General features: G+C 28.5%; 1 protein-coding gene across 1 annotated transcript in view; it reads left to right on the forward strand.

Annotated features, from left to right (window-relative positions):
• The window catches only part of LOC100198097 (DNA replication licensing factor MCM3), a 72846-nt gene that overhangs the window by 19228 nt on the left and 36260 nt on the right, over nt 1-17358 (forward strand). The window contains exons 3-6 of the mRNA XM_065795945.1: nt 494-616; nt 732-817; nt 16581-16786; nt 16936-17019. Of these exons, the coding sequence (XP_065652017.1) occupies nt 494-616; nt 732-817; nt 16581-16786; nt 16936-17019 (499 nt within the window). The remainder of the gene's footprint in view (nt 1-493; nt 617-731; nt 818-16580; nt 16787-16935; nt 17020-17358) is intronic.

Consider the following 17358-nt stretch of genomic DNA (forward strand, 5'->3'; position numbering starts at 1 on the left):
CAGAGAATTTTATTGTTTATAAACTTTGCAAAGCGGTGAGATCATGAAAGACGATAAAACTGTTATTTTTGTTAAATGCATAAAATGTCCATATATTGATTAAAATTGTTTTGTCTTTTAAAATTGTTTTAGTTTTTAAAAAAGGTTTTAAAAAAAACTTTATTATCCTGGTTTTGTAGCCGAGTCTCACAATTTCCATAAAAAAATTCAATAAAATTGTCTGATAAACAAGTACATATGATCTATGATATGATTTATTTACACATGGTTTTGAAAATAAAATAAGTTTTACTAGTACTTCAGCAACCATTAAAAAATGTCTTACAAGCAAAACACTTCAGCTATTTAAAAAAGTTTTTACAAGCATTAGACTTCAGCAGCTATAGATAAAAAGTTTTATAAACAATAAGTTTCGGCAGCTATTTAAAAAACGATTTTTACAATAAGAAGAAAACTTGCTATGGCTAACTATATTAACTAATTAATCATTTAGTCTGCTCAATGAGGCATTTGAAGAACTAATAGGATTTCAAAATGCACTTAAAGAGTTTGTGAGCTCCACAGATACAACATATGCTAAGAAGTTTGAAGAGTTCTTTGTTGGGTTTGAAGGAAGGTAAACTTGAGAATAATTTAAATTATTGGTTAATTTTTATTCTATTATTAGTGATAAATTTCAAAAGCATAATAAAATGATTTTCATATTAACGATTTTTTAAAATCTTTGCAAGCTTTGGATCTAAGCATGTTTCTCCCAGAACACTGTCAGCACGCAACCTTGGTAATCTAGTGTGTTGTGAAGGAATTGTCACAAAGTGTAAGTTTGTTTCATTTAAAACTAAATATGTAAGTAATATGTAAATATGTAAGTGTTAGTTTTTTAAAGTAACTACTTGAAGTTGACATTTAGTGATTGTTAAACTTTACTCGATATTTATTAATATTGAATGTATATTATGAGGTCTTAGTTTCACTCAATAAAAAACAAGCTATTTTCCAATGTTAAATTTTTCAATATTGAAACAAAAATAAGTAATATGCAATAGTAGTAAGTTTACAATGCAAGCATGGCTTCTTTTACAAAGCATGTATCTTTTACAAAGCATGTAATATGCTTGTAAAGGGTATTTTTTTTCTTTTTTGTAAGCAGTTTCTATTAATGAAAAAAGATTCTCCATTTTTTCTGATTTCTCCATTTTTTCCTAAAAATTGATCAGTACAAGTTTCTCAATAAAAGTTCTTTATTGAGAAGTTATTTTAAATTGAAAGCAAACAGTTTAAACTACAAAACAAAATTAAATCAAATGAATAAACATAGGGAATGTTAACAACCATTATTATTTATATATATATATATATATATATATATATAATATATATATATATATATATATATATATATACATATATATATATATATATATATATATATATATATATATATATATATATATATATATAGGGGCCCCTGTTGTACCTTTGACCACTTTTTGCTTTAAGGCGTTTTTTGCGTAGCCTATTGAGTAAATCCAAACTATTCAAACTTTATAATATTCTCTTATATTTTGCCCAAAAATTATACTTAGAACTTTTTTTTCATTTGACCAAGAAGTATCTTTTTCCCGCGTTTTAAAAAAAGAAGTCTATTGGTCAAAGGTACAACACGTACGTTGTACCTTTGACCGATGCGCGTTGTTCCTTTGACCAAAATGTTATTATTAAAAAATCATGCAATGTTTGAACCCTTTTTAATATTTTAGCTTGTTATATATTATATAGAAACTTTTGGTCCATCTTATATCAATAAAAAAAATCTAATTATTTTGTAATCAAGCCTAATTGTCTAAAAAAAAACTAGAAAAATCAATCCTTACAATCTTGCAAAGACTTGTGTATTAAAGTTACGATACTCAGTATTACTAATTTTTTTCAATAAAATCAGTTATTATAACTATTTAGATAAAGTCACATATTTTCTTTAGTTAGATGCTACTTACATGAAATAATTAGGATTAAGGTCCAAAACTTTAAACGCGATTTAATTGTACAAAACATATTTTCTAATATATACAGTTATTTTTATTATTTTAGATAAGAAAAGAGCAAAAATATATTTTTATAACTTATGTTAGCTGGCGGTCTATATTCATTTACATATGATCATATTGCTTTTTATAGAAAATATCTTAATGATGACAACAAAAAATACAATGATAAAAGAGTAAAATATATTAACTATTGCAAATAGTCAGATCAACATCAAACATAAGATACTGACGCTTAGATGAACCATGACCAATACTTGGTGGTGGAAGTTTCATAATAATATCCTTAAGTTCCAAATCATAAAGATTGTCATCTTCTCTTATAAACTTGTTACAAAAGTCTCCTGATTTCTTAAGATACTTAATTTTGTAAACTATACCAACAACTTCTAAAACTTCTGCTACATAAAATCTAGAGCATTTCTTTCCAGCCAACTTGACAATTAAAAAATCTCCAGAAACAATTTCACTTTCATTATCAAGTATATTTACTCCAAAATCAATTTCATTAGAGCTTTCATCATTTAAACACATGTCAGACTGACTAAAAATAATCTGCTTTGCCATTTTTTTTCTTTTGCTTGAAGAGGTCTTTTTAAATTGTTGGTTATTAGATTTTGAATCTAGAATAACTTTAATTTCAGGGGTATCAGTTAAAATACATGATTTTCTATTACGTCTTTTTGAAGTATTTGTTTTTCTTAATTTGGCTTTAGGATGAGGTCGTATTATCTCAGGTGAAACAATTGATCTTGATGGTAAACTCACAGTAGGGATTTCCCCTAAAACAATAGATGACGTTGATGGTACACTGGATGGAGCAGTTTTAACATCAATAATCTCATTAGAAAGGCAAGCTTCAGTATTCACTATTGGCCTATCAGTAACATTTGCAGCTAAAAAGTCAATATCAGTAAAAATATTTTCATTAAATGGATAAAATCCAGTACATTTAAAACTGTTTATAATATTATTTGGTACAAAAGCATGAGGATAAGCTTGACCAACAAGGTAAGATATATCATAAATTGTGACTGGTTTACCAGCATTGCCTGGTGATATCATCCAGTTATTCATGGCATTGTTATAAAAAGTTTTAAATGGTCCAAAAACACCACGATCAAGAGGTTGCATTTTATGGGTTGTGTGAGGATGAAATGTCATTAAAACTCTGCCTGATTTTTTTGATAACTCAATAACAGAAATGTTTACATGACTCTCATGATTATCCATTAATAAAAGAACAGGTTTTTTAATTGACTGTCGCACATTACTAATAAAATGTTCAAGAAATTGCACAAAAATGACTTCATTTGACCATCCAGACTTATTAGCTGCTCCTACACTTCCAGGAGGACAATTATTTAACATGTAGTCTTTGAATTTAGCACGTGGAAATACAAGTAATAGTGGGATGCTATTTCCAGTAGCATTAATGGCTGCAATCATTGTTACATTGTTGCCTCGTTCAGCACTAGTTATGCTCCCTATTTGTTTTTTACCTTTTGGAGCTAGAATTTTTGGTGGTACGTGGACTGTGGTAATTCCTGTTTCATCACAGTTCCAAATATTTGATGGGTCAAAATGATAACGTTCTAAAACATTTTTGTAATTTTTATATACAATTCTTACAGTTTCTCTATTGAATGCAGAAGATCTACCAAGACTTGTAGGTTGTGGTTTATGTCGAGATAGCTTGTTATTATATCTTTTGCGAAAATCTCGCAGCCATTGTTCACCTGCACATTTATTTTTCATCCATGAAGTTTCAATTTTTTTATGATTTGCTAAAGCATACTCATATGCAAAGGATCTTATCTGCTTTAATGTAAGTCCATAATGCATATTTGCAGCATCTGCCAAGTAGTTTACCAAAATTAATTCTTCTTCAGTTAAGAATACTTTTTTTGGTTTGGTATGTGAATATAAATATTCGCAACTACCAGATTTTTTAAACTGCTTCAACTGATATATTAAAGTTGACTTTTTAATGTTGCAATGTCTTGCAGCTTCACTTAAACTCATTTTTTGTTGAAGCACAAAATTCACTGCATTTAGCATATCCATTTCGGAAATCTTTTTGCGAAAAACACCAATCTTGCTCCTTGGCATATTAACAATATTAACAAAATTAATTAACTATTTCGATACATTTAATTCCCTATAGCTGAGCAGAAACTAGGTAATAAAATGAACTTGACAATAATATTGCTTCAGCTGTCCAACTAACTAAATTAACAAAATTGATTATTCTAAGTGTAGTAGTGGTTCAAGAATAAATAGTGAGTTGCATTAAAATTCAATGGAGTTATTTCATCATCATAATACTAGAAACAATTTTGCATTAAAAAGCAATAAAGCACAGACGACGCCTAATAAGGTAGATTATAAATTTTATAATCTTGCCCTCTTAAAGTCCGCAAATGACCAAGGAAGCAGTTTTTATTGGTCAAAGGTACAACGTCCTTGACTGGTCAAAGGTACACGAGATGGGTTTCTTTAACAATTATTGTCTTAATCCCCATTTACGGTCAGACATAATCATCCAAAATTTTCCATAACAAAAAAAAGATGTTGGGTAATGTTTATAATGTCGTAGATGAATCAAACAACAATTTATCACAGTTTTAAAATCAGAATAAGATTAACACAAATATTTACTTTTTAAGAGTCAAAACTTATAATTGCTTGTGGATCAATACCATCTATCCCAAGTATAATGTTTTACGATAAGAAGAGTTGTCATGGACTACTATTTCAAATGACACTTCCCGTTTTTTTTAAATAATAATAGTAACCCAACAGAGTAGAGTGACCAAAGGTACAACGTGGTCAAAGGTACAACAGGTTCCCCTATATATATATATATATATATATATATATATATATATATATATATATATATATATATATATATATATATATATATATTTGTATATTACATATTTTTAGTTATTGTTTTTTTTAAACACCAGGTAATTTAAGGAATTGAAATAAAAAAAAAGTTATAAGAAAAAAATAATTATTAATAAAGGTCCTAAAAATTTGCGTGGTAATTTAAAAATCAACCAATTAAAAGTTATGCTAAAGCTATTTGCGCTTTGTATAAAACATTATTATCGATTTTTGTTTAGGAAGAAAGTTTAAGGAATTATTTATTTAAATGTCTAAATGTTTTAAATTAGAAATTAATTAATTGATAATAAAAATAGTAATAAAAAAGATATATTTTAAAATAAGTTATTAGAGTTTTTTTGTTCTGTTTATAATGACTATAAAAAGTTTAAATTAGTTTTTTATACTTTAAAACACTTGAATTTTGTCACTTTAAAGTCTTTAATTTTGTACACATATCTGTATATATTTTATACATATCTGCAAAAGAGTTACAAGCATTTAACTTATAAGAAAATATTGAATAAGATATAAAAATTTTATTTTGTATCTTATTTAACGATTTCTTTTATTTAAAATATTTGATCACTGTTAAATTTCTGTAGACTCTTGTGATTAGCGGTTGTTTAATAATTATTATATAGTACTTTATTGTGGTTTATTTTTATTTATTTTCCTAATTCCGAAAGCTGATATATATGATATATATCAGCCCTCGAAATTAGGAAAATGAGGTCGGCAATAAAATGCCGACCTTAAACTGTTAGAGGTCAGCTTCAGGTCAGAGAGAGTGGTCAGCTTTTTTTTGCCGATCTCAATCATTTTTAGCTCAGCAATTTGCTAACAATTTTTGATTTTTGTTTATTGAAAGCAATTTACTAACAAGTTTTGATTTTTGTTTATTGAAAATCTTAGTTAAGTGAATTAAAAATTTTTTTTTTATTTGTTTTTGTTAGTTGACTTATTTTTGTGTATTAATAAAAAATATTGTAATAAACAAAGTTTTTTTTTTTTTTTTTTACTATTATTTTAATGTAACACAAAATTTAAGTGTAAGAAGGAGAGAATTTTAAATCATTACTGTGTGAGTAAGAAACTAGAAAATTAATTAGATAATTAATGCAGTAGTGGTGCAGTGGTAGAGCGTTTGCTTTATAAGCGAGAAGTTCCGAGTTCAGTCCACACCGCAGTCCCCATTGCGCTGAACTTGTTTCTCTGTGCATCATTCTTTAGAGGGCAGGGCGCAACAAATCTTATTTTTTAATGGACGTTGACGTTCGTATCTTCAACTATTGACAAGCGTATAATTTAAGAGAAACATGTCAAGTTGTTAAAAAAGGGAGTTTTATTTTATTCTAGTTAATAAGTTATTAGATATATCAAAGATGCTTATTAAATTTAATTAATTGTCATATTTTCAAAAAAATTTCACGCATTTGGAAAGGGCGCACTAATTATTGATTATTAATATGCAATGATTGTAAACAGTTGTCCAATGTTTGCAAAACTTTTTTTTAAATTTATTTACTCATAAAGTATATGTATAAACTTAAAGAAATTGAATACAACTAAAGAAATATAAATCGCAAAATGATGTCTCAATAATATTTATATCTTAATTTTTATGTTTATATAAATGAATTTAAGAATTGCTAGGACTTTTTGATTTATGGCCTTCCAAATGTCTCATACCAACCGCTGCGTCAATCCAATTTTTGACATGTTTTGGGGCAAAAAGTCTTCAATTAACTGGCCATCAAGCTTTATACCCATAATCTCTTTTAAGGTGTCATCATTTAATGAAGTTTGCAAAACATTTTTTTGTAAGTTCATACAAGAAAAACTGCGTTCACAACTTGCCGTTAAAACGCTAAAAGTTAGCATAATCTCTAACAAAATATTTATACTCGCCAATTCAGGTTCATTTTCCAGCAAAATATCTCTATGCTCAACAGTGAATTTGTCTATGTCATGAATTTGTCTCTATGCTCAACAGTGAATTGATATCTAATGCTCAATAAAGAATTTGTCTTTAGTTTAGAGACTTTCTCCCTGATTAAAGGCCACTGACGCATAAGTTAGAAGTTTCTTTGCTTATCATATTATTATGCTCATAAAAGTTGAAAACATTTTGTATTTCATTAAATCCCCATTTTTTTGTCTTTAGCAAACCTGTACAAGATTTTGGCCAGTTTTGACAATCAAAGATTGTGGTTAAAGATTTTAATGGCTCTTGATTGAAATTGCGGCAGAATCATGTGTCTATATATTCTTTTGCTCCATCAATAATTTTAATAAAATATTTTCTATTATAATAATCAAACTAATCATTTGGTTGTTGTCATGACAATCTCATCAATTCTCTTTAAGTTACGCTTCTTTAATGCTGTTAAATCAGTACCTTTGTAGATCAACTGATCTTCTTTTACTTCTAAATTATCTAGTAAATGTTCAATATTCGAGCCTGGATTAACTGATAACACGTCTAGTGCGGCAAATATAGCGTCAACTTTACACAAAATCTCACAAATTAAAGTTTCTTCCTTTTGAAACTCCAATGACAATATTACTAGTGATTTAACAATATTTTGATTAAAATATAAATAAAATAAAAATTGTGGGTCTTTCATGAAACACAAAAATCCTTTAGCTTTCTGTCCAGTTTCGTCTTTCTCATTTGCCTTGCTTTCTAAATAATAACTTTATAGTCAGTTTCAAGCAATCTTAATGCCCTTTCCTGGCTAGCTAACCAATGAATATTTTTGATTCTACCAAGCTGCTTAAACTCTTCATCTAAAAAAGAAGCTATTTCTTTCAGTTCCTTTCTTCGCTGTGATGAATAAGGTAGGTGTGGGTATTAAGGCCCACTTAGCGAACTTTTGGTCATCTAGGCCTTAAAAATTAAGTTTAAAAATATACTTTTGATCGCTGCCTAAGACTTATCATTCCTTGATGTAAAAATGATATCTCCATATTGAGGAATTAATTATAACAAAAGTTATTCATGTTTTTTTAACATGCCTTGAGTAAAATGTAAAAAATACAAAAAATAAAGAAAAAACAGGGTAAAAAAAAGGTCCGCGCTTAATTTTTAAATTTCTGTGCGGATCCTGCACGGGATTGGTAGATTTTTTATGCACATTATAAAAGGCAAAATGACAATTGTATTTTTCTTTCAAGTATTTCAGAAAAAATATACTCAACTTATTAAATTGATAAGATGAGGTAAATAAAGTCAAAAAACCCAACTCATTTGTAAATCAATATAATTCTTAACATTTAATGAACAAAAAGATAAGCCAAAATATGTAGAACATCTTTTAGTTTTACGTAGAATGTCTATTAGCTTTATTTATTTTTTTAAATATCAAATATGAGAAAATCATTATAAGAAATGCGCTCTTAAGAAACAGACCCTACTTAAAGTATCATCACTTAATCTACTCCTCAAAGGACTGCATATATAACCAGCAGCTGAAAAAGCTCGCTCAGCCTCTACGCTTGCTGGTGGTATGGTCATCAAGTAACTACGCGCTATATCAAGAAACTTGTCTCTTACTACGTTACTTTTATTGGCAAACATTTCCTGCTTCAATAGTTTATCAAAGTCTAAAGAATCTAAATTTGGTATTTCCTTTACATTTTCTGTCCAGCTTTTCTTGTCTTTCTGTATTTGATTTTCCAATTCTTTTTTCAGCGATAGAATTGTAAGAGTAAGAATTTGGGAATTGTTAATAGAATCTACAACTTCTTTTCTTCGAGTTCATTTTCTTCATCTTCATTTCTTTCAATTGTATAAACTCTTATCAAAAATTTTTTAATTTCTTGACGCATAACGATTCTTTTTGGCATTGAAAAAGTTTTTTTTTTTTTTTAATTTCTTGTTCATATTTTTTAGGATTTTCTAAGTAAACTAGTAGTCCATTTAAATTTTTATTACAACGTTTTGTTAACCTCTCACGAAGTGCTGCGGCTAAATCTATGCTCAAAAGTGATAATTGCTTTAGTAATTTATCTAACATAAATTGAAAACTTGTTTCCGAGACCAAGTTTTAGTGGTGCCAGGCAAATAATTAATTCATTGATTTGAGACCATTGTTCTTGGGTGAATCAAATTTCTGACCCAACATCAATTAAGGCTTTTTCAATACACACTTTTAGTCTATGAAATCTTTCTAACATATCGAACATACTGTTCCACCTAGTTTTACAATCAAGAATCAACTTTAGCTTTTTCCTGTGTTCTTGCAGAATATACTTCTGTAAATATGTATCATTTTTGACAAGAGAGTTTTTTAATACTTTCACAACCTTTCTCACTTTTTTCATGAGATCTTTGTAATTGCTAACCTATTCAGCATATAGTCAGTCCAAAATTATTGTCAAACCATATTCTTTATTTATAACTTCATCATCATCAGTGTTACCATATTCATCTTTTTCTTCACAATTTTCTTATTTAGTAAATGATTCTTCAACTTCTCTGTTGTTTTTCTTGTATAAAATATCAATAACTGCAAGTTGTATTCCGTGAGCATAACATAGTTTTTGATAGCAAGACATCATTTTACCGACTTTCACCATCACACTTGCTCCATCAGTGGTCATGGCGATAATGTCTTTTTGGAGGTCAATCTCGAAGCTGTTTAGCAATCCTGCAACTAACTTGACGCAATATTCTGCATTACACGATCCATGGATTCAGATCAATCCAAGATTAAAGTGTTTTGTCTCCATATGTTTTAAGTACATTTAAGTTTAAGTATCTTTGACTATTTTGTGATGTCCATTCGTCAAACTTTATTGAAAACTTTTGATTTTGCTTTTTTAGTGATATGATTTTTTGCATTATATCGGCTTATACAGAATCTGAGAATTTAACTACCATCGATCTTATAGTATTAGGTGAAGTATTAGGGAGCCGGAAACCACTTTTTGAAAACAAATACTGCAAATCTGAAGATGTGCAAAAACTATTAAATGTAAAGCCATCTTTAGCAACCATGCGCAATACTATTTATTCCATAGAAATTTTTTTTGCGAAAAATGTCTTAATTGTTCTGACCTTTTTCAATAGAATTACTTCTTCGTCTTCGCAGTCTATGTAAATTTTAGGCTCTAGTTCAACTGATTCATGCTAAGTACAACTCGTTCCTCTAGGTGCCCAACATTTTCAGTCTTTGACTTTAATGAATATTTCAGGTTGTGTATGTACACAAAGTCCGTGGGTCCTGAGAAGAAGTTTGTTTTTTACTTTATTAGTCCATTCATAAAATGTTGTTTTAAAAAAAAAAATTTTTTAGTTATTTATATTTAGCTTTTTTCTTTATATTTCTACATATATACTTAAAAAACTTTAATTATTATTTTTAATTACTATTTAAAAGTAAAGTATTAAATCATTACTTAATTTTTTAAAGTATAAAATCTATCAACTTCAGGTCAACAACGTTTTTGTTATTATTTAACAGTGATTTGATTTATTTACACTAATTTAACAAACTAAAGTTTGTTGTTTATTGTTTGTTTTAATTACTTTTCTTAATGATTTTTTTTATTAATGCTAAACTAATTTTTAGTGTATTTCTTATATTATTACCGCTGACCTCGTGTTTGGGCCTTGTTACCTGATCTTTAGTGTACCTTATTACCCGCTTTGGACCTGCCACGATTATCGATAAAGTATCCTTTTGTTTCCACATGCATAAATATTATATGTTGAGTAATGATAACTACTAAATACTTAATGCAAATAAATGCACTTGAAAAAATAGAAGCATTATAAAATATTTTAAAATGTGAAAATATGACCATAAAAATTAGACTTGAGTAATTATTGATGGAACCATTGAAGTAATCTTGCTTTGTTGAATGCACGGTAAAGAAAGGCTGATTTTTTTTTGCTGCCAGTGATTAAACCAGATAACTCTAATATTTTAATGCCGAAAAAAAGTTTCGCATTTTATATTTTTCTGTAGTTTAGACTAGTGGACCTTATTACCCGCTGGGCTTTAATACTCACACCCACCTTAATAGTAAAAACGAAGCAAATTATTGATGTTATCAAACTTCTTTAAATAAATATCATTTTATTGGGTCTAAGCCAGAAAGTTCTAACTTATGCACCACGCAATGGGCATATACTATACTGGGGTTTTTATTTCGCCTTTTAGTTTGAACACCAGCTTTATTGCCAGACATTACAGATGCACCATCAAAGTTAACATTTACAGTTTTGCATAGATATTGTTTAAATATAAATCTTGATTTATTTTGTCTGTTGTTAAACTTTTAAAAAAAAATTCTATTGCATTTAATATACTATTGGCATCAACTGTCAGTGTTGAGTTAATGACAGCAAATATAGTTATTGTATTACTATTTTTAACAAATCTTAAAAAAACTGTTTCTTGTTCACTAATATGAAATTAATGAAACAAAGTTTTTGCTAGCTTTGTCTCTTAAGTAGTTCTTGCCTAAATTAATTCCATTTAGCTTTTGTAGCTTGCACAGCTGAGGATTATTTTTAAATGCAAGATCTTCTTTAACAACAAAATATCCCAAAAATTTTCAAAAATTCTATTCAATTCTTCTACTGAATTGGTTGCATAATACTAGGATACTTTTGGCAAACCCAACAAGAAAAACACTCATTTGATTTGTCAATATGAACCAGCTTAGTTGTTGCCCATGTTTTTTATTACTTGGTGGCAATCCATTTATGGTGTTCCGAAACATAAATTCAATATCCTTTGGCCATTTTCCTATATCCAATTATTAATCTAATTTTCCTAAAGTCATAGCACAATCCAAGTCATTTTTTTTTTTTGCATGCTTAGTTTCTCTCTCCTTTGGATTTAATGATACGCTTACTGTACCATCTTTCTTTAACATCAAAAAGATGCTTAGTTGTTTTGACATTTCTTTAAAAACTTTAAAAATAATAGTATTATTTATTAAGTATTTAATAATAAGTTAATAAAAATATCATACTATTAATGTTGTTAAAGGCACAATAAAAAATTAAAACTATAATATATTAATATATACTATTAGACTAAGCATTTTTTAGCAAAACATAATAATTATTTTTAAAACTTTCAAAAGTTTTTTTAATTTACAAACAAACATTACTTCACTTTATAAAGAAAATAAGAAAAAATGAAAGCACGCTATTGAAGAAAGCAATCGTTAAGTTTAAGAATGGTTTTTTTAAAGTAATTGCAAATGCAGTCATTTTGAGTAAAATTTTGAATGCTTTTGTAAATGCATGCAAAAACCATGCTCGAACATTATTACTTTCTTCGTTCCATTGAAAAAAGTAGTTTTAGCGTGGTTTCTTTTAAAGTCTTTGAAAATGCATTTAAAATATTCGTAAATAATTGTTGTTATTGCAATTATGTGTTTTTTATAATAAATAAAGTATTACGTTTGTTTTGAAAAATTTTAAGCTAACGCCAATATTTGTCTAAGGAAAAGTAAAGAAACGTGATGTTTGTTTTTCTGTTGTTTTTTTTAAGCAGGCGTTAGCGCGTTCGTCAATTTTTTGCGCTGTAGAAAGTAGTAAGCACAATAAAAAAGCCTCCAAGACTGAAATGGCATTTACTGCTTTGGGGAGGTGAATAACAAAAAAAAAAAGAATAAAGTAATAAGCATTTTGGGTATAAGGGAAAAGTTGCAGTATGAGTTTTGGTTGTTTGGAACAAGGGATGATAGTTTACTTGTGTAGCAACTTGTGTAGCAGAAATGCAACTTTTTTGCAATTAGGCAGAGGCTCAAGTTGGCAACTGCCAACTTAAGCCTCTGCCTAATTGCATTCGATAGAAAGAAAATATTCAGTGTTTTAAAAAAATTTTTAAGATATATATGCTATATGAAAAGAACTGATGGAGAAGACCAGGATTGGCTTTTTAATTTATAAATATTATACTAATAATTTATAAATAATATATGTAATTTATAAATAATCTCAGTGTGTTAAATAATGGCCGGTCAGCAGTCAATGACTGGCCTGAAATGACTAAAATAGCTATTTTGACATATATATTAATAGTTATTACAATGAATGAATGGTTTTTAAATAAATTTAATGTTATCAATTGCACATTTGTACTTTTTTTTTTCTATAATTGAATTGTAATAGAATCATCTAACATCAACCCATCTTAAAGGAGACAAATAAAAAGAGATAAAACACTTTCATTTTTCAGTAGCATTTCATAAAATGATTTCTTTTAGTATTAAGTATTCAATTTAAGTTTTTTTAATATTTAATAAAAATTATTTTGATATTAAAAAAAAAAAAATTCAACATTACTTCGATATTATCAAACTTTTTTTAATTCAATAGAAAACAAAAAAGAGTTTTAAACTATTAACATTACCAGGTAATTTGAACCTTAGTTATTTGTGAGTTACTATTTAAAAAATGCATTAATTTTATTTAAAATTATCATTTAAAAAAGAATATGAGTTGGTTAATTTTCAAACATTAAGTTATTTTTGTGTATAAGTTTCAGTCATAAAGAACTATTTTTAAGATGAAAATTGAAACAATTTTTGACTGTCCAAAAAACAATTGACAGTGAATGCAGTGCAGTTATAATTTTATATATATATATATATATATATATATATATATATATATATATATATATATATATATATATATATATATATATATATATATATATATATATATATATATATATTAGGGTGATGACTTTTATACAACCTCGTTTCTCTGTATCATAATTTGATGAGCTTTCATAAATAAAATATTACATTCAAGGCAATTTGATAAAAAAACCTCACGCACAAAATGATTTTAAGAATTTTATTTATTAGCTTTTTGGTCAAATTTTTGAAGTCACTGTAAGCAGATACAAAATTGAACACAAGCTGTAGAGTCACATGCATACAACATTACATAGGATCATGAAATGCACAAGGAAATCAAATATTCACAATAATTTCATTAGAGAGGATGAATCTCAGTGGGAGGTTTTCCTTGTTGCAGCAGGAGTCGTGCAATTCTTGCATAACTTTGATGGTTAACAGATGACTCTCCAATCAATGTTGATTGGAGAGTCATCTGTTTTCCAGTGGGTCTTCAAGCAATTGAGAGCTTTTGGGTAGTCATTTAAAGTGTCAGATAGTTCTTCAAAATCTTCAATGCGGAACAATTGACTGCTGAACCAATGGTCAGCCCATGAGTAAGAAATGAATGAACAGATTTTATGCAACCTGATCCGGGTTTCTGGCATCAGAATAAACGCAAGAAGGGTTAGAATGGCACGAGAGTTCCAGCATGCAATGCTGATGTTTGGGATCTGTTTGAAATTCATGAAGGGGATCTCACTTCTCTTAGTTAAGTGACGGAAGATACGAGTGAGGTGGTAGAGAAACTTCATGTCATCTCTCCAGCCGCCTGTTTCCTTAATATCAAACCCTGCACAAAGAAATACTCAATGTTTGGTGATTTAGTCGATCTATGGAGCTAATTGTCCATGACAACGTGAAGAACACTGTCTGGCACATGGTGCTGGCAATTGATGAACTTGGATTTAGGATGATCTTTGTCTTTAAACATTTGCTGCAGCCGAACAACAACGCAGTCATCTTGCCTGATATTCAAAGCCCTCAATATGTTTGTCATCAAAGTGTACGCTCCACTTCTCCAGATGAAGTGTGCTTACCAAGTGTTTCTTCACCTGAGCAGTTCTTGTGTAGATAGCCTTGTGAATTGCTAATTTACATGGGGTTGGGATTTCAATGCCCTCACCAGAAAGCTGGCGGCACATCACTTCTACCTCTTGGGACGACAGCTTTGAGCATGTAACAAAACGTCTTGCGATGCCTGTTAGGTTACGCTTCTTTTTGCTCATTGATGCTGCATTGTCATCCTCCCAAGGATTGTCTGTACTGTTCTCGGATGAGTCTATGCTACTGAGCGCTAAGCTGGTAAGTATGGACACAGTCGTTTCCATTGCCCTCTTTCGCTTGGATGGATGGATGGTATTAGCACTAGCAGGTTTGCTCAATTTGCGGTTTGTAGAGGTTCTCATCCTCTTTGCACAACCATTCACCTTTCATCTTGGTCATGCCAAACAGTTTATTCAATGAATCAAAGTTGTTTTTATTCTGCAGCGCTTGTAGTCTTTCAGAAGTTTTGCTAGTTTTGCATAAATGGCTTGATCAGATGCATGCAGAAAATTCAGCATTTTGCTCCATAGGTCTTTTAGCTCTACAGCAATTAAGCAGATCCTCTCTCTTTCTCTCGTTCTTTGGCAGTGGATTCAAGAAATTTGAAGCGTCCAAGGTTTTTCAGTGGCGTGCGACTCCGTTTGCTCAAGGGTGCTTCATAAATTGCCACGTTGCCTCTTCTTGATAGGGCTTGAAACTAGACTAAGTTCTTTGTCCAGGTTTCCTTGTTTTTCTCCGTGTTAGAAGATCTCTTCTTGAACGACATGTTGTCTTCTACTCAGCAACTGAAATAGGAAATGCCTTAATGTCAATATTAATTATGTAACAAATTAAAGAAACTTTTATTAAGTTTTAAATTGAACTGTTATTGTTGATATATTTTATTTCAAAAGAAGCAAATAATGGTTATAGAAAGTGAAAAAGGCAGACACTAATAAAATATTATATGCTCAATTATAATTTGCGAAAGAGTTAAATGTAACTTACCAAATAATACAAGGATCTCTTTATACCTAAACTATAAAGAATGCACAATAATTAAAATTATGCAATAATAATGTTGACACCAAATTAAGATAATTAAAACTCAACTACCCGCTTTGAACACCTCGCTTATATACCAGACTGTGAAACAGCTGAAAACTTTAGAACTCTACAGAAGCTTCCTGAACAATTACGCCATCGTGATGTCACTGTCCTGGCTGACGGCGCACAGCATTATACGATGTTCTGGAAAATTCTATAGATTTCTCTGCTACATAAATTATTGCACAAGTTGGTTTCATGACTTATGTTATATACAGTATATTTATATATACAGTATATATATATATATACAGTGTATATGTGTATATATATATATATATATATATATATATATATATATATATATATCTATATCTATATATATATATATATATATATATATATATATATATATATATATATATATATATATATATATATATATATATATATATATATATATTAATACAATTACATAAAATGCCTACATAAATAACATTTCAAAGTGGTTTGTGCATGACTTTTTTCAATATTTTAATGGAATAAACGTCATTTTAGTCATTAATAGCCAAAAGTTCATTTATTCGTGCTACAGGAAATGATGTTTGAGAAAAAAAATCACTATATATATATATATATATTTATATATATATATATATATATATATATATATATATACATATATATATATATATATATATATATATATATATATATATATATATATATATATATATATATATATATATATATATATATATATATATATATAGCTGAATTTGTTTCTTTGTATCTTGTTTGTCAGGTTTTTTCTAAATATTTTTTTTAATTTGTCCTAGAACTGTATCTATTTTTTTTGGTGATAACCTGAATAATTTAAATCAAAATCTTATGCTTAATTTTTTCCAGGTTCACTTGTATCTCCAAAAGTTGTTAAAAGTGTCCATTATTGTCCGAGGACAAAAAAAATGACTGATAGAAGATATACTGATCTTACTTCATTAAGTGCTTTTCCTAGCTCAACAGTATATCCAACAAAAGATGATGACGGTAATCCACTTGAGACTGAGTATGGTTTATCAATTTATAAAGATCATCAAAATTTTACCATTCAAGTATGAGTACATTTAATATGTTTATTATTTATTAGTAAAATAATATTTATTATCTATTAGTCAATATATATTTATTATCTATTATTGAAATTCTACTAGGAAATGTTGTAATGGTGTAAAATTCTAATGTATTACATTTTAATTTTTAGGAAATGCCTGAAAAGGCTCCTGCTGGACAGTTGCCTCGTTCTGTTGATATAGTTGTTGATAATGATCTTGTAGATAAATGCAAAGTAAAAAATTTGTTATCTTAATGTTATGCTATTAAATAAGTATATATATGTGTGTGTGTATGTGTGTGTTTGACAGACTACTTAAAAGATTGCAAATTATATGAATCAGAAAAACAAGATGAAGGAAGTGAATTCCAAAGATCTGATGTTCAAGGAAAAAAAATTAGGCGAATAAGAGTTTTTGGGGCACTTAGGAATTGTCACAGAAGAAGGATGAGACTTATGTGAATGATGAGTAACATGAAAATGAATTTTAGTAGATTGCACAAGAGACACTAGCTCTTTAGAGCAGTGCCCATTATAGTATTTGCAGAAAAGAGAAAGAGAAGCAACATAACG

The sequence above is a fragment of the Hydra vulgaris genome, chromosome 04, assembly GCF_038396675.1.
Source record: "Hydra vulgaris chromosome 04, alternate assembly HydraT2T_AEP".
Taxonomy (NCBI): Eukaryota; Metazoa; Cnidaria; class Hydrozoa; order Anthoathecata; family Hydridae; genus Hydra; species Hydra vulgaris.